Here is a 24368-nt window from a genome sequence, read left to right as displayed (position 1 = left end):
ACATGGCAGGGTGATACCTTAATTCTTGCTTGTTAGCATGCTCTGCGTAGTATTCTTCACTGTCTAGAACTAGATGGGCTGCCAAAAAGTCTGCGACTGCTTATCCTTTCACTACCTTGGATGGTTCATAAGTAATCGTAAACTCAGAAAGAAGCAACATCCATTTGGCTAGCCTTCTAAATAACATTGGTCAGTGTCATCAAGTACTTTATTGGGTCTGCTCACAATATTAACGTTATCTCGTGGAACAAGCAATAATGCCGTAGTTTTTGCACTACGAAAACAAGGGCTAGGCATATTTTTTTCAATGGGAGAATAGTTACATTCTGCCCCTATTAGAGTTCTACTCAAGTAGTAGATGGCGTTTTCTTTTCCTTGTTCATTGCATCGAGTAAGTAAAGCTCGCAAGGAACTTTCACATGCGGCGATGTATAAGATCAAAGGCTTGCCTTTTACAGGTGATATTAGCACTAGGGGTCACTTCAGCATGTCTTTAATGGAATCAAATGCATTTTGACATGCTTCGTCCCATACAAATTCTACTCCCTTTTCATAAGGTGAGCAAATGGTTGGCATCTCCCTGCTAAGTTCGAGATGAAGCGCCGAATACAGGCCAGTTTTCCTTTCAAGCTTTTCAATTCTCTTAACATTTTCGACAGCAGCATTTCTTGAATCGCTTTGATCTTCCCCATGTCGACTTCAATTCCTTGATGCCTGATAATGAACCCAAGGAATTTACCGGATGATACCCTGAACACGTACTTCGTCGGATTCATTTTTAATTGTTTCTTCCTGAGCCGATGAAAGATTGACGCTAATGCTCCCGATGCTCTACATGGTTGCAGGATCGTACCACTAGATCATCGACCTAGCATCCAACGTGCTTGTGCAACATGTCTTGGAAAATATTCTGCATTGCTCTCTGATATGTAACCCTGTCATTTTTAAGCCCGAATTGCATGACCTTATAACAACATATTCCTAGGGATGTTCTGAACATTGTAGCCTCTTTGTCTTCTGGTGCCATACGTATCTGATTGTACCCAGCGTATCCGTCCATGAAGGACATAACTGCGTACTTCGTTGTACTGTCGATCAGCAATTTTGTTATGGGTAGTGAAAATCATCTTTCGATCATACCTCGTTTAAATCTCCAAAGTCAACACATACTCTGATATGTTCGCTCTTTTTCTTTATGGGGACGATATTAGAGATCCACCTAGAATACTTCTCTTCTCTTATGAAACCGGCTTTAATCAATTTGTTTACCTCTTCCTCTATCAAAGGTATTAAGTCGGGATGGAAGAGCCTTTGTGCCTGCTTGACCGGCTTTTTATCTTTAGAAATGTTAAGCCGATGCATTGTTATCGTCAGTTCTAATCCAGGCATTTCCACGTATGTCCAAGCGAACACATCTTTATTAATTTTCAACAGTTCAACATACTGGTCTGCTTCTTCTGGCAGGCCCGCATTTCTCCGTCTTCTATTTGCACGGGCGCTATTTCAGGGTGCTTCACTTCTTCTTTGTTACTTTCACTTGTCTCTAGATTTGTTTTTCTACTGACTGGCTGGCATGCGTAAGTCACATTCACTTGCACACCCGTAGGGGATGCCCCCAATCCGCGAAATTTTTCTCGTTTTCTTTCATGCACACCGATTGGGATCTGGATACCTCTGCCGTTGTTCAGCCCTATTGGCTCATCACAATCGAATCCCATACCATGCATAATCTTTCGGCTTACAAGACTGTATCTTTTTTTATCTTCTGGCAGGAGCTTTTTGCTGGTTTGTTAATTTCCTCTTCTGTTTCCTTTTCAGGTAAGGCGTAAAACATTATCGGCCTCGGATTAGCAGAATTAAGTTGTACACAGAATTTGTTCGGCATGTGGGAAACGATTTACTCCTTTCCAGTTGTGGTGCAGGCACCGTATAATTCGATTGCAAAATCTTCATCTGTTCCGGCAATAACAGCACCAGAGGAAGCTGTCCTGGCTTTCTCAAATGCTTCGGGGATTCGATGCCACTATTAGTTAAAATTGAGGTACATCATAACAAGGTAGTCAAGGATGCGTCAGGTAACACCACCAGAAGCTACTTCTGGCAGCTTCTCTTACAAAATAGAAAGATATTCTGAAGTCTAGAATGGCTTCTATTTTGAAAGAGAAGCTGCTTCCAAATGCACCCTAACTCTCCTGTGAATGTACTATACGCCAAATCCTACACAAGTACACATTTCTAACTGCGTGTAAATACCATGCTTACATTTAAGTACATAAGGAAACGAATACAAATCATTGATTTCATGTCATAAAGAGAGTCATCCAGCAACTGATTAATAGAAAGTAAATGCACAGATGGAGTTGGCACTTCAATTTTAAGATGAAACTACGATCCAAATAGTGCTAAAATCACAAAATCATCAAACTGGAATTTTAGCATCAAGGAGATGTTCAACCATTGGAGAAACATAGCATTATCGGAGAGCTTAGCTAAGATCTCAGTGTGACAATACCTTCTGAAGAATCCGAGCCATACGCTCCAGACCAAGCCCTGTATCAATATTTTTCTGTTTTAGCAGTTCAAGTGATCCATCATCCTTCTTGTTATATTGCATGAAGACCAAATTGTAAAACTCTATAAACCTACTATCATCTCCCAAATCCTGTAAGCATGTGCTGCTCAAACTTAGTAAAGATAGTGTATAAAAGTATTTTTTTAAAAATAAAAATAAAAAGACCGCTCATCAGTAACTCAGGGGATACATACAGCATTCATATAACCCCTCTCAGGATGGAAATCATAATAAATCTCTGAGCATGGACCACAGGGGCCAGTTACTCCACTGTTCCAAAAGTTGTCCTCCTCACCCATCCTCCTTATTCGCTCTACAGGAACACCCACCTAATGAGAAAGCAACATTAATATAGATCATTTAAGTGTCAATTTCTGACAAATATTCCTTCAGAAAAATCTCCCAGAAATCTGGACATGTCATGAAGATCGGAATCCATAATCATGCTTAGGTCTCTTGGTAAAAACAAGTGGAACAAGTATGATTTCTGTCAAGACAAGGTTGTCCAGGCAGCAGCAGAAGTAGTAGAACAAGAAAAATTAATAAATGTCTGTGTAAGCATGCTACCAAAATCACACTCCCATCCACAGTATATTTGTCTGAGGACAATCGAACTAGGATTAATACTGACAAGAATACCTTGAAAATCCACTTCTTTTATTCATATGGAAAATCTTCCAGTTGAAGCTACAAAATTTAAGAGGCGCGTATTGTCAGGCAGCACAATTTATTCTGACTGGCATGGACACCCATAAAACATGACACCTGCATTTTGTAGGATATGACGTGCCACACTCATACATCTTTCCTCATTCTTTGTAATTTCTTTCCACTTTCCTGTCCAATTATCTTATTAAATACATAAAGATCGGAATAAAGTTAAAACAAAGGAAGATGCCCAGAAATTTCATCCATTGAGGTAGGCATGAAAATTTTCGAGTAGCAAAAGTTCACAAAGTAGTCAGCTTGGTTGCATTCTTTTTATTATTATTATTATTTAAGTTAATGACAAAAGTTTGGTTGTGTCTGCAAAAAGAATATGGATACAGACTTCTTCCAGTCAGAAACAACCTAAAATTGTCGTGCCAGCAAGTTTGGTATTTCGCTTGGATCAGTGGATGTATGGACGTGCCCTCTAAAAAGTGTTCAATGGTTCATCATACAAACTAGCATCAATCACAATCCAATGGAGTAGGATCCTTGGTTAAGTTGTATGGAAAAAAAAAAAAAGAGTAAATCAAGATGGTCCCACATCATTCAGTAGCAAAAATGTAACCCAAGATCAGAAACGTGTCAGTTAGTAGTGAAAATGTAATCCAAGTTGAAACAAACATCAGTAGCAAAAATGTAACCACTTGATTCAAATATCAGCTGACATGTATTGTATCTACTGATGTGTATAACGGAACAAATGCCAGTGAATTGATTCGTCTAAATTTTTGCACCATATCAGCCAATATATAGGTTGTTCAGTCACTGTACTGGTTGTATCAATTGATATATGCCCCGGAGACTCACTTTCATGTTCACTTCATACTTTTATCCTCTCCCCAAAAGGAAGGGGCAACTTCATTTTCAGAGATTCTTGACTAGATTGTGTGGAAACACACACACACACACACACAAATGAATCTGGGAGCCTATATAGATGGATCCGATCCACTCCTAGTGATCTGGAGGGAAATCTTCAAAAGAGGTATAGATGATTTCTCTTGTTTCATTTCTTTACTTGAGGTAATAATAAAATTATTTGTCGTGTACTCGTCTAATTGTTCATTTTTCTTAGCTTTATTTTATTGGTTGTTAGGTACCATTTTAGGTGTGATTAGTTAGTTGGAGCAATTGCTCTGCTCCTATTGGCTAGTGAGGTTTTGGCTTCAATATGATTGGTTGGAGACTTAAAAACACGTATACTGGTTGTTCCAATTGATATATGCCCCTGAGACTCACTTTTCATGCTCGCTTCATACGTTTGGTGTTTTTTTCTTCTTTTTTTTTTTTTTTCTCTGTTAAAGGGGAAACTTCGTTTTCAAAGGTTCTTGACTGGATTTGTGTGGAAATACACGCATGTGTGCACGCACAGCACGCACGTACACACATGCACACACAAATGAATCTAGGAGCCTATATCGAGGGAAATCTTCATAAGAGGTACATATGATTTCTCTTGTTTCTTTTCTTTACTCGAGGTAATAATAGACCTCTTTGTTGTAAGCTCTTGTCTAATTGTTCAATTTTCTTAGCATTATTTCATTGGTTGTTAGGTACTATGTTAGGCGTGATTGGTTAGTTGGAGTCATTGTTCTACTCGTATTGGCTAGTGACATTCAGGCATCAATATGATTGGTTGGAGACTTGTAAGCACATTTTTAGAGGGTTTTTTTTTTTTAACACTGACAATTTATTGATGAAGGCCGAAGCCAAAAGATACAGAAACATAATCAAAATAATATTACAACTCACACCAACTATCCCGAAACTGAATAATGAGGTTAGAAGCTTTCGCCCACTCTATTACATTAGATTTAGGCCTTCCAAATACTTCCATAACTTGCCTTTTTCGATTTCTAAAGCACCTCTCATTCCTTTCTAACCATATAAACTAATATGCTTAACTGCCAAACCTTCCTCCCAATTTTCCCTTTTCCCCAACATGTCATGCCATAAAGAAACAATCAATGGTTTCCGGCACCACCCATAATACTCCAAACGATTTTAGGAATTTGCCCCACAACTCTCTTGCAAAGGATCAATGTATAAAAAAATGATCAATGGGTGGGTTTTAGAGGATGGACATTTAAAAGCCTCTCTTTGAGAGAGGAAAGGAAATTCGATTATTTTTTATGAAACTTTACAGCAAGAAGTGGGAGGGACATTTTAAACCTTCCTTCAACTATTAGGGTACATGCATTCCTCCTTGATCTACTTGCGGAAAAGCACATTTTCTCATCTTGATTTTCCTTTCCATTTGCATGTTTTCTCCTCTATTGTCGCATTCCTAGTGGGTCGTCCATTTAAACTATTTGGAGCCACATAAAAGTGGCATTAGAGGGGTTCGTTATTGCTAGTGACTGGTGAGACATTATGCCTCCATGATTGCAAGGGCCTGATGTCATGGCCGCAGGCAAGAGGCCAACCATTGATCCATTGGAAGAGGATGCTATGAATGCAAGTCGAAGAATTGACCTAGCGCATTGCGCAACTTGAGGCTCTGTTGCATGATGTAGGCAAAGAGTCCGAGGATGAATCTGATGGCCTGCCTCAAAGGCAATGTCCATTGAGGTATGCCTATGAGCAAGATGATCGTAATAACCCGATCCATCAATGTGCTTTGCACTGAGGGCCATATAGATTGGTGATCTCCAAGGTGCATATTCAATCTTGAAGACATGCTCAACATGTATGCCAATGATATGGATCTCGATGAAGGTCAACCAAGCTCCAAGGTATGATAATAACCTTAAAGAAGATGATTGGATGACATTTGATAATAAGAATCACAAAAGCATAATGTTTTGGGACATCATTGATACACTTGAGTTCTCGGAGGAGACATCCAAATCCTAGTGAGCTAACATGGATCAACGAAAGATAGGAGATTGAGCATGGAAAATTTCTACCAAAGGTCATCATATCTCATCCATGAGGGAAAACAAATATCGCACTAACGTTGACCATGGATAGTCATGTTGCTAAAAGTGTCAGGAGCATTTCGAATTGCCCATCATATTAAATTTCATAGGTCATATATTGCGGAAAGATTTTCTTGGAGTTAAACTGGAGGGCATATTTTTTCAATTCAGGGAGTCTAATGCAACCAGCATTTGGGCCAAAACATTTTGAACATGATCAATTTAGCACCCCACAATTTCAATAATCAAGATCGCGTGGATTGTTGACTTCAACCTAGGGGGACAACTCCACCCCTCAACAGTGGGTCCCACAGGCCTCACTCATATGCTAGATCATTGTTGGCAATTTGTCCATCCAAACATCATCCAAGTCGACCATGTGCATATGAACATCATGCACATGTTTCAACTACTAGGGACCACACATGTCAAAGGTACGAGGGTCCCACACAATGTTTTAAATAGCGAATAACGTGTAGCATAGTGTTCACCTCTTTGAAGCATGAAGTGTAAGCTACATGCTACTTCTAGATTTTTGATCAGGGTTGTGTTTGGTTGCACCAATTTCATGATATTTTGCACAAAATTAGACATGACTATTAATGAAAGTTAACAAAATTTCATAATATATGGTGTAACGAATGTTCTCATAATCGTTATCGTATCGTAAACTGTAAAAGGGTCTGAATCGCATCATAAATTGTAAGATTTTTTCAAATTTTCATAAAACATGTCATAAAAAATATAAAAATTGTATATAAATAAATAAAACACATCAATCATCCATTTTGTCATGAACATGCAAAAAATAAAAAGATATATCATTGAGTCATTGTCAATGTGTTGTACTTGTATCATCATTTCATACTCAAGTTTAAAAAATAACTCCTTTACCCATCCCATATACATGTAAGTTTTCTATATGATTCAAAAAATAACATTTTCCCCATCCTCATTTACATGTATAATGTATATGTATTCGCTATTCGCGCGTTTCTATAATTTAAAAAGGAAAACTCTTCGGAAAAAAAAAAAAAAACTATTTATGACTACATAAACTCCAAATCTCACCACTCTCTCAAAAGAAAGAAAAGAAGTAATATTATACTGTATGTGGGGCATAAATAACTTTTAAACACAAAAGCCCCAAAAAGAATTGGAAAAAAACTGAAAAAATTGAAATATTCTATTTTTCTTCTCTGAAAAACCCATATTTTCACCAATATATGAAAGAAATGAAATAGAAAAGAATAACTAAATATTTTACATGAATTCTTACCTATTTTAACGTAGAAATCGAGTGCAACAAGCGACGTTCAATTTTTTTGAGCAACAAAAAAGATATGTTGATTTCTTTCTCTAGGTTTCCTATGGCCCACAAGCTCTCAAAGTCCCCAAAATCTCTCAAAAGTTGCAAACTATATGTTATTCTAATGAGAGTGGGGCCTAAATACATTTTAAAACAGAAAGCCCTAAAAAATTTGCAAACAAGAAAAAAAAAAAAGAAAAGATTTTGGAAATTTCACCGGACATTGCTGGTTTTTTGTCGAAAAACTCTAACCGCACGATTCGATATGAATCGTTTGATTCACGATTATATTGTATGATTCGACATTGAATCGTGCGGTTCAATGTGATTTACGATTCCAATGTGCAATTCAGATTTTACATGGGTATGATATGATTCAAATCGTAAATCGTACGATTTTAACAACATTGGGGGTAACCAAACGGAACCTAAAGTGATAGGAAAGGGAAATGATTAAGTATAAAGGTGAAGAAAGAGTAACAAAACTGATTTAATATTGTTACTTATATTGTTTTACTAAAAGCATTAAACAGATTAACTATTTTTCATTGAAAATAGAAAATGCAACAAATCATTGAAAACATTAATTGATTTTAATGTTGTAATAAAAAATAATAATTTGTAATGTGAGTTACATAGTGTGTAGCGTAGTGTATGCAGTGTGTAACGTATGCAAATTATTATGTAGCATAGGCTACACACAACTTAAGCTACTTTCATGAGCTACGTAGCGTTAAGGCTAAGCTATGCTACGTAGCATAAGCTTCTTGCCACATAGCATAGCTATTTAAAACATTTCCCACCAACCTAGCACCTCTTCCTGTCCTATGGAAAAGGCGACTCTCTCCTCTGTCTCTCTTACGAACCATCCATCCACCTCCTACAAGCTAGGTGCTTTTAGCATGAAATCCAGCTTATGTTGCACTCCTTCACACATGATGTTTGCTTGCACCATGGGTCATCCTCACACAACAATTGATAATGGAAATTAGGTGGGCCCACCCAACTGAGTTGGATGTTACCATCATTGGACAGCATTGGATGTGAGCATGAAGGGATGCTTAATAGGCTTTGCAGCATGATTGAATGTCAATGCGAACTGGACGCAGGTCCTAGAAAAGCTGGATTAGTCGAGCATGGAGTCTATCAACAAAGCACGGTGGAGCCTATCAATGTTTGAATGGTAATAGTACTTTGCTTTGTTGTGTACTCTTGTCTAATTGGTCATTTCTCTAGGCTTTATTTGATTCATTGTTAGGTGTTAAGGTTTGATTGGTTGCTTAGAGTCATTGTTCTGCTCTTATTGGCTAGCAAGGTTTAGGCTTCAATATGATTGGTTGGAGATCTGTAAACACATCAATAATGTTAAGGGGTCTAGAGGTTGGATGTATAAAGCTTCTTTTTAAGAGAGGAAATGGTATTCAACTATTCTTTTTATGAAACTTTACAGCAAGAAGTGAGAGGGATGTTCCATCCTTCAACTATTTGTGTATGTCCATTCCTCCCAGGCTAATTGCAAAGAAGCACATTTTCTTATCTTGATTTTCCCTTCAGTGTGCGTGTTTTCTCTTCCCTCGCTGTGTTGCTAGCGGGTTGTCTGTCTACGACTCTACACCGTTTGGGACTGCATCAAATGGACACCTCAAACATCTACCACATATTTGGTTCGGTCTCTTCATTTTGTTTATCAACAAAAATGGTAAATACCACTAAGGCACACATTCTAATCAAGCAATATATTTTCGTCCTCGCTGATATTCAATTTCCCATTTCCATGTCCTTGTGTTTATATTATTAAATTTTGTCTTTCAGAAGTGTGCATAGAATCTTCTTTTATGTTAAAGCATGGTAAGTGGTCCTGAATATCTCAGATTCATCACGCTGACATAACCTTTAGTCAATTATGTTTTCCAGTTCCTATGTGCTCCTCAGGATCATCATATTCAAGCAGCCAAGTACATCCCTCTCTATGTTAAAAGAACCAGCAATTTTAAACTGCTTTATCATATCTCCAACAACATTTCCTCAGTCGTTGTTTTAGCATTCTGACATTCATTGGCAGGAAAACCCATTCTCATCATGCCACAACTGATATTTTGTTTCCTCAACAATTGATATTTCTTGGTGCATTCATAAACGATAGTTGAGAGATCCAATGCAGAAGCTAAATCCTGCTCTAAGGATAATATTGTTGCAGAAGCAGCAGAACTGACTTGGTTAAGACATCTTCTTACAAGATTCCATAGTATTGTTATCATCAAAGGACCATGGAAATGTCACACAATCCAGTATTTCGTGCTCTTGCCAAGCACATTATTAATCACCGCCTCATTTAGGAAAAAGTTGAATATTAGAAGCTTCCATCAACAATATATGGCATCCATCAATCAACTTGCCAGCATTTCTGCAAAACGTCTCACTACCAAGGTGGCAAAAAACGCTACCAAGGATGTGTCAAAAACTCAAATAAAATTCATTGAAAGTCAAGACCTTCCTCAATAGATCTAATCTACTCAGCTGCACAGCGCCACACATGCCCATGCCCTTGAAATGAGATGAAAAATGACTAAGAATCAATTTGTTTGGTTCAGTCCCTGAATCTCCAATCAAACTGATCTTGACTTCCAGCTATTGATCAGGTTGATCTGGTCTCCAGCAATGCATGCAACTGTGAGAAAAAGAAAAAGAAACAGGAAAAACTCAAACAAGGCTCTGAGACCACAATAGAACTCGAAGATGAGAGAACAACCTTTTCCTTTATTCTGCTAACCAAGTTAGTAATATACAATTACAAAGAATAGTAATGACATGAATGGTGCTAGCTTGACCCATAAATGACATCTTCAAGATTATAGAAATACACAATTCATATAAAAAATATAACCCGTTAAAAAATTACTGATAAATTTGCTTGTGACTTACCTCATCATGCCATATAGAGAATGCTTCATCATCGTCCTTGAAAACACTAATCCATAATCTCTTGGGTGATAACCCGAACCTTAAGAACCAGAGAATGTATTAATATATGTGTATTAGAGGAAAATAGAAGATATGAAACCGATCCACAATAGAAAGCAAAAGCTTTTGAACAGACCCAATCAACTTGATAAAGATAGAATACAAATAACTATATTAAAATACATACATACATACATACATACATACATACATACACATATATATATATATATATATATCAAGGAGAATTGCAATTTTTCATTACCACAAATAAGATTGAAATTTCAAGAAAAAAAACAATTATGATGTCCCTGAACAATACACATGGATGCTGATCTCATGCTTCCAAAAGTGCGAAGAACTGCACCTCTGCATTATTTGTTCTACAATGTATACATTGACAAAACCCAGGCCTACATTCTCTTTTCTTAAAGGCAACACTTTATTAGCACAAAAACAAGAAGGGGACACAAAGTTGTCCCACATGCCAAAGAACATTACCAGCTACCAAGGACAAGACATTAGGTAGCATTTGAATATTGCAAAAAAAAATAAAAATAAAAAAAATCCAATCTCACATTAAGATTAGAGAAGGAAATTCCTCAAAACTCATGGCCAAGGAAATAGCCATGTAATGACATAGCTTCTTGGAGACTTGGACCAAAGTCATAGAACTTCTTTACCTTCAAGAATCTTTAAAATTTCTATCTTTTCAAATTCTCCACAAGAACACAACCACCACCAAATTCCATATAATAATGCCCTCAGAGGTGAAAGGCCCATTTCCTCAAAAATGAAGTATTCCATGGAAGGGTCAACAAGAATTAATGTAGTGGAAAAGGTAGTGAGATAGGGAAGGTATATGTTTATAAGCCATACTAACTTGCTCCCCAAGTTAGCTTGAACTTTAATCAAAGAGCTTGAACTTTAATCAAAGAAAACCCTAGCTAAACTCATTTTTTGGAGTATCCCCGATATTATCTCCATCTCTAGCTCAACAATACCGATAACACTGGTAGTATCAGAAATTCCAAGTATCAGCAATGTATCGCTAAGTATCGGCAATGTATCAATTTCGCCAATGTATCACCAATATTTTTGACTATGTAAATTCTATCTGTCGCTTGTATTGCCAATGTATTGATATCTCCAATGTATCGCAAATATTTTCGATTGTGTAAATTCTAGGTATCGCTTGTATCACTAGTGTAATATTTTGAAAATATCACCAATGTATCAATATCGCCAAAAATATGCTTATTAAAAAAAAAAAATCCATTTCAAATTTTTTCACGGGCACATGGTTGTATGTTGCAGTGATCAAATTGTCGACAATATTATCATTAACGCAATATGAGTGATATCGAGACTACATTCTTTCGTCTCATTTTCAATTGTCAACGATTTCTCGGTGAAATATCATGTGTTGACGATATTCTAAAGTACTGATGGATGTTTGGATGGAAGATAGGATGGTTGAAGGGATAGATGGGATTGATGGGATGGTTGGAATGATTTCTTAAAACAACACATGCTTTCAAAACTCCCATTAAATGGATACTTATTATGTATGCATGCTTTTTGCAATTTTTTAATTCATAAATATGCAAATATGTGTATTTTAGAGTCTTCTAAAGTTTCAATGAAAATTTCCACATTTTTGCCCATAGTTAACCCGATTTTCTGTTATCGACAATATTGTCAGCGATATCAATATTGTTTCCATATCCCTAGCCAACAAAACTTGTAGTGATACTGATACTTCGAACACTGAATTAAAACACCTTTATCACAAACTAAATATACAAATTAAAAAATAAAAAATAAAAAACAAATCTATGCATCTAGATGTGGGGCACACTAAGATGGGACCTATCTTTAGACAATCATGGCACTCCAAGATCAAAGAGAACGATCATTACAAAATTATGTTCCACAGTCCAAGCTCCCTCACAATAGGTGTGGTCATCCACCAGTGCCCGTGATCTGCCCATGCGCCTAAGGCGAAGCCTGACCCCCAAACTAGAGCAGTTTCAGCTTGTCTTTTGGCCCCTTTGGTGGGGTCCACGTGCATCATGGGGCCGCATATTTTTCCTTGGTTGGGAAAAAGTCAACCTCACATTGGGCTCCAATACGATTGTCATCAAAGCTTCCATTGCATAACAATTACCAAATGGATCATAACTTAATAGAATCGCTAATAGAATCGCATACATCTCATCCAAAAAGGCATTGGACATATCAGCTACCTAGTCATGAATTTACTTGGAGTAGTCAAGCAACTTGTCCATAACATGGATGATCACCATGCGATTCTGGTCAAGTCACACAGGCATCCATAGGCTCTTGAATTGGCAATCCCTCCATAAGTAGAGAGTTGATACAGGATTCTCTCAAATGAGGATTAGGTCATGTACGATCGCAAGATCCTCTTGAAGATCACGATCATGAACATAGCTCTCATCGAAGATCAGGCCATTGTTGAGACTTAAATTCTTAGCATGCGCGCCAAGCTCATCTTCATTGTAGCCTAGCATTTCACCAAGGTCCTGACACTCAACTGGTTCATCTTCATCGAACATTGTCCTTTTATCAAAGTCTAGATCTTCATAGGACAGTTCATTCTCGCATTCACAGTCGGCAGCATTAAGCTAGTGAACTCAAGTCTTGTGATGCGTTAGGTCAAAGGCTCAACTCATCTTGAAAGGAATTTGATCGTATGCTCTGGGTAGATACTCGACCTGTTGTTTTAAGAGTCCAATCTCTTGGTTTCTTGCTTTAGCATGCATAACGCATTTGGTGCCTTGCCCTCTCTATCGAACACATGGGGCCATGTAAGGCACCTAGATGATTTAGACAGTTGGATGGACAATACAGTTTTATGGGTTAGACTAGAATGTGGTTGGTTGGGATGGATAGTATTGACAGAGGGAACTTGGAATGGATGTGTGATTGGAAGAGACGAGTTGTTGGATTACCAATGTTTGTATGATGGACAGCAAGGATTACATGTAGGCTGGTGATTGGGTTTTGGACAAGTGATGGGGCCAGATGTTTGTTGGTGAGAGATGGTTCATTGAGAGATGCTGGATTGGAAGGATTGGTGTAAAGAGAGGTAAAATTAGAGGAATTTAATGGTAAGGTCCATAAAGATCTTTGAGACCTTTAGGAGATGTTGTATTTAAGGTGACTAGACGGCTGGAAAGAGGACAGTAGATATGGTCAGTGAAAGAAGATAGGGTTGATGGAGAAATGGACGAAGACAATTGATGAGGACATCGTGCACACGCACGCCCGCACACCACCACCCCTACGTACGTACGTACGCAAAAGGAGGACCCCACCATCGATCTGGCTTGATGACGACGTCCAGGGAGGGCCTCCTAGCTAGAAGACAAGTTTTGATTCAAAAAAAGTGGGCCCGATAGTCAAGAAAAGTCCATCATGGAATTTCATGATCGTGGCCCACTCGTCGGATTGATTTCATATTTTAGCTTTTACTTATTGTTATTATTTAAAACATCATGAACGCTTTAGATTTCTTTGTTTGGTTTTTATTTTAGTTTACTTCATCGTCAAGTAATAGGTTGCACACATGGTGGGAGTTTTTGGGGTATAGGGTTTTCCCTATAAATAGGTACCCCTTGTAGTTCTTTGGATTCATTCAAGTTTAATAAAATATTCCTGCTTTATTTTTCTGTTCTCTTCGTGAGTTGTGGAAGAATTCAAAAGTGGGTGCGAAGCCTTCCCTTTTCAAAGGGCTAACTACTATCGTGCGACGTCACATCGATCCCGATTCACCCCATCTTCCATCATCTTTTTTTTCCATCTTCTGTCACCATCCGTTCTTCGAATTCGTCTTTTGTTGCATCAGTTTTCTTCATTACAGCAAGTTTCCAGATTTCGGCCCGCAGGATGGCTGAAACTTCGGCGGAGTACCACGCACAAGCCGTAGCTCGGATCGACCCGAAACTTCGGGGTTTTGGAGCATACCCCTGGCTGAACAGGGCCAAGGAGAGCTTTTTCGCAATCGACGCCCCCTCGCACGTGCGGCCAGGTACCTGCGCACGTGCGAGCGCCCCAAGCCCATTGTCCACACCCGAGATCGTCTTTTGGCTCGGGTTTTTATCCTCTTTTATCATCTCATAGCCGTTTTTCATGAATCCTAGCCCTAGATTACGTTTTCCCCAAGTTATTTTCCAATTTTCTCACCCTAGGGCTCCTAGAATTGAGATTGGGGAATCCCTTGGATTAGGGACTGATTCTTATGCATGTGTGGTTGATTTCTATTTCCCTTTGAGTATTGTTTAGTTCATAATTTAAATTGATCCAGCCCTAACGTGTGTAGGCCTGGACCCACATAGATTCCCCTTTAATTGAACGTTTAGATTTTCATGTGGGATGTGGAATTTGTGTGATTGTTTCTGAATTGGTATGATCTAAGCCTAAAATCTTGCATATCATATTTAAATTCATGTCCTGCATCAAATTTAATATCAAAGCTTAGGGTTCTTATAGGGGAATGCATTACATGTTTAGGGTTTAGTTGTTTATGTCCATTACGCATCAATTCTCATCATATATGGTTGTTTAGAGGTCCATAAACCCTGACATAAGCTGTTGAAATTTTCTGTTATCCCCTTATTTGAATTATTTTAGAAATTAACTTAGCTTTCTATTTCTAGGTTTAGAAACTTTCCTTTTCTGTTTTTAGAAACTTTCTTAATCTGTTTTTAGAAACTAATTTCCTTTCCTTCTTTTTTAGAAACTAGTTTACTTTCCTTTTTCTTTTTAGAAACTAACTTACTTTCTATTCTTAGAAACTTTCCTTTTTTCTTTTTTTAGAAACTAGGTTGTTTTTTTAAGAAACTTTCCTAATTTGTTTTTTTAGAAACTTTCCTAATTTGTTTTTAGAAACTTTCCTTTTTTTTTCGTTTTTAGAAACTAGATTGTTTTTTTAGAAACTTTCCTAATTTGTTTTTTTAAGAAACTTTCCTAATTTGTTTTTAGAAACTTTCCTTTTTTTTTGTTTTTAGAAAATAGGTTGCTTTTTTAGAAACTTTCCTAATTTGTTTTCAGAAACTTTCCTTTTTCGTTTTTAGAAACAAGGTTGTTTCTTATTTTTATTTTATTTAAAAAAAAAAAAAAAAAACTTTCTTATATTTTGACAACTATCGAGCTGAATTTTAGTAACAGTGTGTAGTCTCCTTCATATAGAGTCTCGTAGGGTCATTTAGCTTTTAAACGCATATAGTTGCCGTAGCAAGTCCTTAGGTTGAGCAAGTCAGTGTATGCCCACACGCACGGGTCCTGGTTTCGGTCTGCACCCTACACTAAACATGGAGCAACTGCAAGAAACAGTGGCCAAGTTAGCCCGGCAAATTGAGTCCTTGAATAAGCATTGGGAACAATGCATACATAAATGCATCAAAGAAACAGAGGCCTCCTTCAGGGCAAACCCCATGTAACATCTCGGATTTTTCCCAACTTGGCAATGGACGTCCTTGGACGTAGAACTGCCCTAGGACCTTATTCTATTGTAATTAGAGTGCAATTTAGTTATGTATTAATAGCTTGGATCACTTTCTATACAAACTACAAAGGCCCAAGTACCACCTCAGGCAGAAATCACCCAGGACCAAAACCTTTAGGAATTAGGTCAATATTAGCAAGTGCTAAACTAGAGTACTTATGAAATTAGCACTAATCATTTTAAATATGATCTGCAAGACCCAAACCGTGCAATATCGTTGACGCTATATTATCCTGAAATCTAGAATCCATCGCTAAACTCGGTTGCTCTCAGGAGCACACTGAAACTCCGTATCGGACCTGGACCGCACGTCGAAAGTCCGATAACCGCAAAACTATACAGCTATGACCGCATTACTGGACTTGACAACCTCCTCGGAAATCAAGTCTTAATTGCGTCTAGAAATGCACAACTTGAGCCCGGAGCAAAGTGTGTGAGAAACATGAATATCTTTAGAAATTAAATCCGAATTTAAATAATCTGAGTCGTGTCGCTTGCGGGCCAAATATAAGGGTTCAGACCGTCAGAATCTGACCCAAATAAACCCTCGGATCAGGGGAAATGTCCCATACATGGCCATGTACTTGTGGCCCTGATCGAGTGCCCATGACCGTTGAACTGAAACTGGTCCGCCACGGTTGATCTGTAAATCCGATCGGAACGAAAACTCAACTTGACCTAGATCCATGGTCAGGGAGCTTAAGTCCGACCGCACGTGGAAAAGGGGCCACCAGAAGTGCTCCGTTGGGCTGAAACAGACGCCCTTTAGATATAACCTAAGTATACCTTGGCCCTGGGGCCATTCCCATCAGTTCTGGGCCTATATAAGGGCCTTAAACCCTCTCTCTCTCATTCCATACGATTTTGCAACCCTAGGAGAGAGAAGAGAGCAAAGAGAGAAGGAAAGAGAGAGAAAGTGAGAGAGAAAGTGGGAGAGAGTTCCTGGTATCCGAGCCCATCGCTCCACGTGCTGAATCGACCTATCTGTATCGCTATACTGGCGATTCTGATTCCATTTTCGGGTAAGAAATCCTAACCCTAATCTGTTTTAGGGATTCAGGTAGAGTAAATGGTGAAATAGCTGACCTGTTTCATGCTATAGGTTGTCGTTGTGCCGTAAACAAAGACTTAGTGTTTAAACTGAGTTCGTTACGCGTTTACCGGCGAAAGGTGCGGACTATAAACGTATAGGTTATGGTTTTCAAGCCTTTCAATGTCGGTTAATGATTTATTACTGACGTGGGTGCTATTTCACATGCCAAATGCGTCGTTTGTTTCGCGTTTCAGATATATATGAACTATATTGACTATAGTGTATTCTAGGTATTTGTTGAAATGATTGAATGCGTGTAGAATTGGGATTCGTGTTTGCCATGATTATCTGTCATGGATATGGGATAGTTGCATTTGTAACAACTCCTTGGCGAAAGGATCCGCCCAAATACATGTTATGACCGATGTACGTCATGTATGTTGAAGGGTGTAGTTTAAGTGTTTGTTGAAATGACTGAATGAATATGAAATCATGATTTGTGCCTCCCGTGGCTATGGGATGTAAGTGCATGATGATGGTGTATGTGACAACTCCTTGTCAGAAGGATTTGTCCAAGTATATGTTAAAAATTAACATATGTCATGTATGTCAATAGTTGTAGTATAAGTGTTTGATAAATTGTCTGTATGAGTAAGTAATTGGTGAATTGTATTGTATATGGGCGTTGAGATAAAGTTCTCAACTACCTTAACTATGTGTATAAATCCTTCTATGTACCTTATATTATATTATCGGATTACTTATGAAATACATATGTGTGAATTCATGTTTATGTTGTATTTCATAAAATGCTTAAATGGTTGTAGGATTTGAATTACTTACTACTTGATTATCTCACATGAACTCTTGTTGGTACTAAGTGTGGTTGGGACTATGAAATAGTTCAGGCAATCGGTAACAGGTTCTGATTTGGTGGCTGAGGTTGTTTTCGCCCACAGGACGTGTTCGATGAGCCCAAGCCGTACTTCAGTTGTCGACAGTGGTTAGGCCACACGGAGTGCTCGTGCACTTCATGTCGATCAATTCGATGTGCGCTCGTGCTAGTCGAGCTCGCCAAGTAACCCGATTGACCCGATGTATGTTCACCATGTATGGATGCTACTGCTTGAACCTAAGGTACCAAACTTACTAGTGGAAACCCCTTTAACCTTGGTACCTTGATCTGCTAAGACTTATGAGTCGGGCATGGTAGTATGGGACACTGTGGTCGAGCTGTCGGCCTACGCTGGGGCGACGAGCCTCCCCGTAGTGACTAGTGAGCAACCCAAACTCATGAGCCAAATACGGTAGTATGGGACACTGTATTCGAGCTGTCGGCCTACACTGATAAGGTGACGAGCCCTTTGTAGTGACCTCGAGTATACTCTAAGACCGCGTAGAGGCGGCGGACCTTTACTAGTAACCAGAGTACAAACTAGGCCTGCACTGATAAGGTGACGAGCCCTTTACAGTGACCTAGAACCGTAACATCGTATGAGATTTACTAGGACTGACGACCCTAAAATGGATAACCGTTTGGGAATTGATATAAGAGAGGTACCTTAGCTTTCCAAGCCTGCTGTATGAAAAGGACTAATAAGAACTTGGTAATCATGCTCATGCACCGCATTACGTATGCATTTGGCGTAGCAGGTCAGGCACTGAGGAAGTGTTTCATGCGCGATCGTGAGATGAAGTCGTTGAGGGAGCGCAGGCGAGGGCATGCATCATTATTTCATACCATTCTTGCATTAATCACAGTACTTAGGGATGTTTGATTGTATGCGTTATCATTACTGCTTGACTGAATTGAGAACATGTTAACCTTTGCTTTATTGTTCCACTGAGTTGATCACTCACTCCCACGTTACAGGACGATGTTTTAAACACCCACCAAACCTTGTTTTAGTTTCAAATGATGGCGATGCGTATGAGGCGGAGCCGGACTTTTATGATGATGAGGAGGGTTTCTCTTATATGCAGCTATCAGGCGGGTCTATGTAGACCATGTTCTGATCGACGGGGTTACAGGGATGCTAATTAGATGCCATTACACTTGTTATTTTACACTTTTAGAACACCATGTATATTCATTTTGTCCATTTTGGAGTATATATTTAACCTGGTAACATCTTCACACTCTGGAGACTTGCGACAGTTTATATATTTTATATACCTATCACATTCTTCCGCTTGCAAAATTTAATTGTCTCTGGAGTATGCTATGTTGTTTTGGTATAATCTCACTCATGTTTAATGCACTAATATGAACAACATTCAATCATCATTATCTATGTTGCATAAGTGATGCGTTGGAACACGGGAGCTGAGCTTCTGCTCTAACCCCGATTTTCAGGGCGTTACACCCCACCACTGGAGAGGATGCCCAATCTCAAGCAGTTGGTCAGGAGGTTAGACCAAGGAATGGAGGCGGCTACGGAGCTGGTCATGGGCGCGTACCTGTGCACCCACCCCGTAAGGGACATTATGATCAATATGACCCAGATGCACAACTCCTCAAGGGAGTTAGGGTAGATGCCCCTAAATTTGATGGCCACTTGGACCCTAAAGCCTTTCTAGACTGGCTGGCGAATATGGACCACTATTTTAAGTGGTACGATATGTTGAATGCTCGACGAGTCCGATTTGCCAAGATGAAGCTTGTGGGTCAAGCAAAGAGGTTTTGAGCGACGGTTGAGCGAAAGAAAGAAAGAGCGAGAGAACTCCCAATAGTCCATTGGGGAGAAATGAAAGAAACGTTGAAAGAGAAGTACCTCCCTTTCTCTTATCGCCTGCGGTTGATTGAGGAGTGGCAGTCTCTTCTACAAGGTTCCATGAGTGTTGCTGACTATAATGAGAAATTCGAAGAATACTAGACCCGCTGTGAGGTTGATGAGGACCCCGTATTCACCCTTGCTCATTTTAAAACGGGCCTCCGTCCTGACATTAGGAGAGAATTGCTCGCCAAAGACATAGACACTATCGAACAGTTGTATCAAGTAGTGTTGGACGTCGATCAACATCTCAAAGCGTCTGTGGGAAGGCGGTTTGATTTTCGTGATTCTAGTGCTAAGGCCCATCCCTCTGGGGCTAAACCTAACACTGGATATCAAAACAAACCTTCCAACAATTTACAGCCTAGGTCCAAGGATGATAAGGGTAAAGAAATTGCCGGGTCTAGTTCACTGGGAAGTGGAGCCACTAGGTGTTTTAGGTGTCAGGGGTTTGGCCATTTTGCTCACCAGTGCAGCATAAGAGAGGGCACCAAATTGTTCTTTATTGATGGGCAGGTAGAAGTAGTGCCCCCAGAGAGTGATGGCGAAGAGGAAGAATATGAGCCCGTAGAGACCCCTAGTGATGAAGAAGAGGAAGCGTAAGAGTCTGTGACCCTCGCAATTGTGTGTTGCGCTTTGGCTCAAGTCAAGAACACTGATGACTGGCGCCCCAACACGATCTTTTACACTTATGCCAAATGTGGAGAAAAGAGTTGTAAATTGATCGTAGATAGTGGTAGTTGTGCCAACATGGCATCGACTAGCACTGTGAGCCATTTGGGCTTGAAGCTGGAAGCTCATCCTCAACCCTATAGAGTTTCCTGGGTTAACGAAACCTCCATTCCAATATCACATCGTTGTCTTGTTCGTATTCAGTTTGGATCTTATAAAGACACGCTTTGGTGTGATGTTGTTCGCATAGACGTTGGCCATATTATTCTGGGCAGACCATGGCTCTACGACAGGGATGTCACCATATTTGGTCGTTCAAATGTGTGTAAATTCTGGTTTGAGGGCAAGAAGGTCAAGCTAAACCCTCTGTCACCCAAGAGTATGACTGGAAAGGAGTCCACCACACAGAGTGGTGTGAGTGGCAAGAAAGAAGCAAACGAATCGAAGTCCAAGTACTCCATATTCTGAATGTCAAAGACTTTGAGCGAGAGACGGAGGCGGACACGATGGTATACGCCCTCGTGGCTAGGGAGAGTGTACCAGAGGCTAGCGTAGAGTTACCTACTGAGGCCATTTCGGTAGTACATGAGTTTCGTGATATCTTCCCTGATGATCTACCGAATGAGCTTCCCCCTATGAGGGATATACAGTATGCCATCGATTTAATCCCTGAGGCGACTCTACCAAACCTCCCACATTACAGAATGAACCCTAAGGAGCATGCTGAATTGAAGAGGCAGATTGATGAGCTCCTAGAGAAGGGTTTCATTCGAGAAAGCATGAGCCCGTGTGTCGTGCTCGCCCTTCTTACACCTAAGAAGGATGGCACATGGAGGATGTGTGTTGATAGTAGAGCCATTAACAAAATCACAGTCAAGTATCGGTTTCCCATACCGCGTCTTGATGACATGTTGGATATAATGGCTAATGCTACTATCTTCTCAAAAATTGTCCTCAAGAGTGGTTATCACCAAATCCGTGTACGCCCTGGTGATGAGTAGAAAATGGCGTTCAAGACAAAGGATGGGCTATATGAGTGGCTAGTTATGCCTTTTGGGTTAACTAATGCCCCAAGCACTTTCATGCGTGTGATGACCCAAGTGTTGAGACCCTTCATAGGGAAGTTCATGGCCGTATACTTTGATGATATCTTGATTTATAGCATGACTAAGGAGCAACACCTCAACCATTTGAGGCAGGTTTGTGAGATCCTTAGGGCCGAGAAGTTGTACGCCAACATAAAGAAGTGCGCGTTCTTGTCTAGTAGTGTGATCTTCTTAGCTTTTATTGTGTCAGCTAAGGGCGTATCGGCAAATCCCGAGAAGGTCAAGGCCATCGTTAATTGGCCTGAACCCCATAATATTCATGAGGTGCACAGCTTTCATAGCTTAGTCACTTTTTATAGGCGGTTCATTCGAGGCTTCAATTCCATAGTAGCTCGCATCACAGACTGCATAAAAAAAGGAGAGCTTCAATGGACAAAGGCCGCCTCGAAGGCCTTTAAGGAGATAAAAGTCAAGATGACCGAAGCTCCAGTCACGCGACTTCCTGATTTTTCAAAAGCCTTTGAAGTCGCATGTGACGCATCAGGAGTTAGCATAGAAGGAGTGCTTAGCCAGGAAGGGCACCCTGTCGCCTTTTTTAGTGAGAAACTGAATGATGTGAAGCAAAGATATTCCACCTATGACAAGGAATTCCACGCGGTAGTGCAATCACTACGCCATTGGCGACATTACCTATTACCGTAAGAATTCATCTTGTTCTCATATCATGAGACCTTGAGATACTTGAACTCTCAGAAGAAATTAAGTCTCAGGCACGCTAAGTGGGTTCAATTCCTTCAAGAGTACACTTTCGTGCTTAAGCACAAGGCCGATGTAGAGAATAAGCCTGCCGACGCGTTGAGTGGTCGAATCGCATTACTCAACTCGATAAGCGTTGAAGTTACGGGCCTTGAACGCATCAAAGAAGAGTATTCTGAGTGTCCAGATTTTGGGGTTGTGTATACGACTTTATTAGAGAGTCTGTCAAGAGCTAATAGTGAGTATTTGATTTTAGACGGATATTTATTTAAGAATGACCGCTTGTGCAAACCACGCACCTTCCTTCGTGATTTTCTTGTCTGGGAGTTACATTCAAGAGAGGTTGCGAGTCATTTCAGTCGTGACAAGACCATTGCCCTAGTGGAGGATCAATTTCATTGGCCAAACCTCAAGCGGGACATGGCCAAAATTATAGGGCAATGTCGTACCTGTCAACTGGCAAAGCGGAGGAAACAGAATACAAGATTATATACACCTTTGCCAATCCCATTCATCCCTTGGCAGGACATCAGTATGGACTTCGTGCTTGGACTTCCCAAGACTATTCGAAAGCATGACTCCATATTTGTTGTCGTGGACCGTTCTCTAAAATGGCCCACTTCATTCCTTGTTCTAAGACCTCTGACGTATCTCATGTTGCCAAGCTGTTCTTTAGTGAGGTCATCAAACTGCATGGGCTACCAAAAACCATAGTGTCTGACCATGATGTGAGATTCATGAGTTACTTTTGGAAGACACTATGGCACATGATGAATACTAGGCTCCAATTTTCTTCTGCCTACCACCCTTAGGCCGATGGTCAGACTGAATAGGAGCCTAGGGAGTTTACTTCGATGTTTAGTGAGGGAGCATACCGGGACATGGGACATCGTACTACCCATATCCGAGTTTGCATATAATAGTTCTGTCAATAGGTCCACAGGTCTAAGTCCTTTTGAAGTCGTTACTGGTTACAAGCCTAGGAAGCCTATTGATCTTATCCCCATATCATTGTCTCATAGGCCATCAGAGTCTGCAGAGTCTTTTGCGCATCACATACATTCTTTACATCAAGAAATCAAGCGAAAGATCACTACTAGTAATGAACATTACAAATTTTCTGCAAACCAACATAGACGTTTCAAAGAGTTCAATATTGGGGACTCTGTGATGGTCCGCATCAGGCTCGAGCAGTACCCTCCAAGGGTCGTTCATAAGTTACACACGCGTAGCGCTGGGCCCTTCAAAATTATAAAGCGAAATGATCTCAATGCGTATGAGGCAGATCTTCCACCTTCCATGAGAATTAGTTCCACATTCAATGTGGAGGATCTAGTTGTTTTTCAGGGGACCCACTAATACTTTGTCCGGCTCTTCGCCACCCATCCTGATTCCCCAGACTTACCCTTTGATCCATGGCCTCTTCCCGACCTTTCATCCCAGCCTCTACCTCTCATACCTAGTCTTCACACACCCAGAGAGGAAATAGAGGATATGCTGGACCATGAGATAATTTCCACGTCAGATGGCGGGTTTCAGAAATACCTAATTAAATGGAAGTCACACCCAGCTTCAGACAGCACATGGCTCACTGAGGAGGAACTTCAGAGACTTGATCCTAACATCCTAGAGTAGTTCAGGAGTTTTATTTCACTAGTGGCGAAATCTTCGCAGCTGGGGAGAGTTGATGAGGACATCGTGCACATGCACGCCCGCACACCACCACCGCTACGCATGTACGTATGTAGAAGGAGAACCCCACCATCGATCTAGCTCGATGACGACGTCCTGGGAGGGCCTCCTAGCTAGAAGACAAGTTTTGGTTCAAAAAAAGTGGGCTCGATAGTCAAGAAAAGCCCATCATGGGATCTCATGATCATGGCCCACTCGTCGGATTGATTTCATATTTTAGATTTTGCTTATTGTTATTATTTAAAACATTGTGAATAATTTAGATTTCTTTGTTTGGCTTTTATTTTCGTTTACTTCATCGTCAAGTAATAGGTTGCACACATGGTACGAGTTTTTGGGGTATAGGGTTTTCCCTATAAAAAGGCACCCCTTGTAGTTCTGTGGATTC

General features: G+C 39.9%; 1 protein-coding gene across 2 annotated transcripts in view; it reads right to left on the bottom strand.

Moving 5' to 3' along the window:
• Nucleotides 1-24368, bottom strand: part of LOC131228688 (alanine--tRNA ligase, chloroplastic/mitochondrial) — a 132349-nt gene that overhangs the window by 73382 nt on the left and 34599 nt on the right. For both annotated transcript variants that reach the window (XM_058224529.1, XM_058224530.1), the window contains exons 5-7: nt 10436-10514; nt 2767-2901; nt 2513-2662 (exon numbers count right to left, since the gene is read on the bottom strand). In XM_058224529.1, coding sequence (XP_058080512.1) covers nt 2513-2662; nt 2767-2901; nt 10436-10514 — 364 coding nt within the window. The remainder of the gene's footprint in view (nt 1-2512; nt 2663-2766; nt 2902-10435; nt 10515-24368) is intronic.

Source organism: Magnolia sinica, chromosome 16 (genome assembly GCF_029962835.1).
Source record: "Magnolia sinica isolate HGM2019 chromosome 16, MsV1, whole genome shotgun sequence".
In the NCBI taxonomy this organism is placed as follows: domain Eukaryota; kingdom Viridiplantae; phylum Streptophyta; class Magnoliopsida; order Magnoliales; family Magnoliaceae; genus Magnolia; species Magnolia sinica.
Note: the sequence above shows the minus strand (reverse complement) of the source record. Positions and strands in the feature narration are given on the sequence as shown.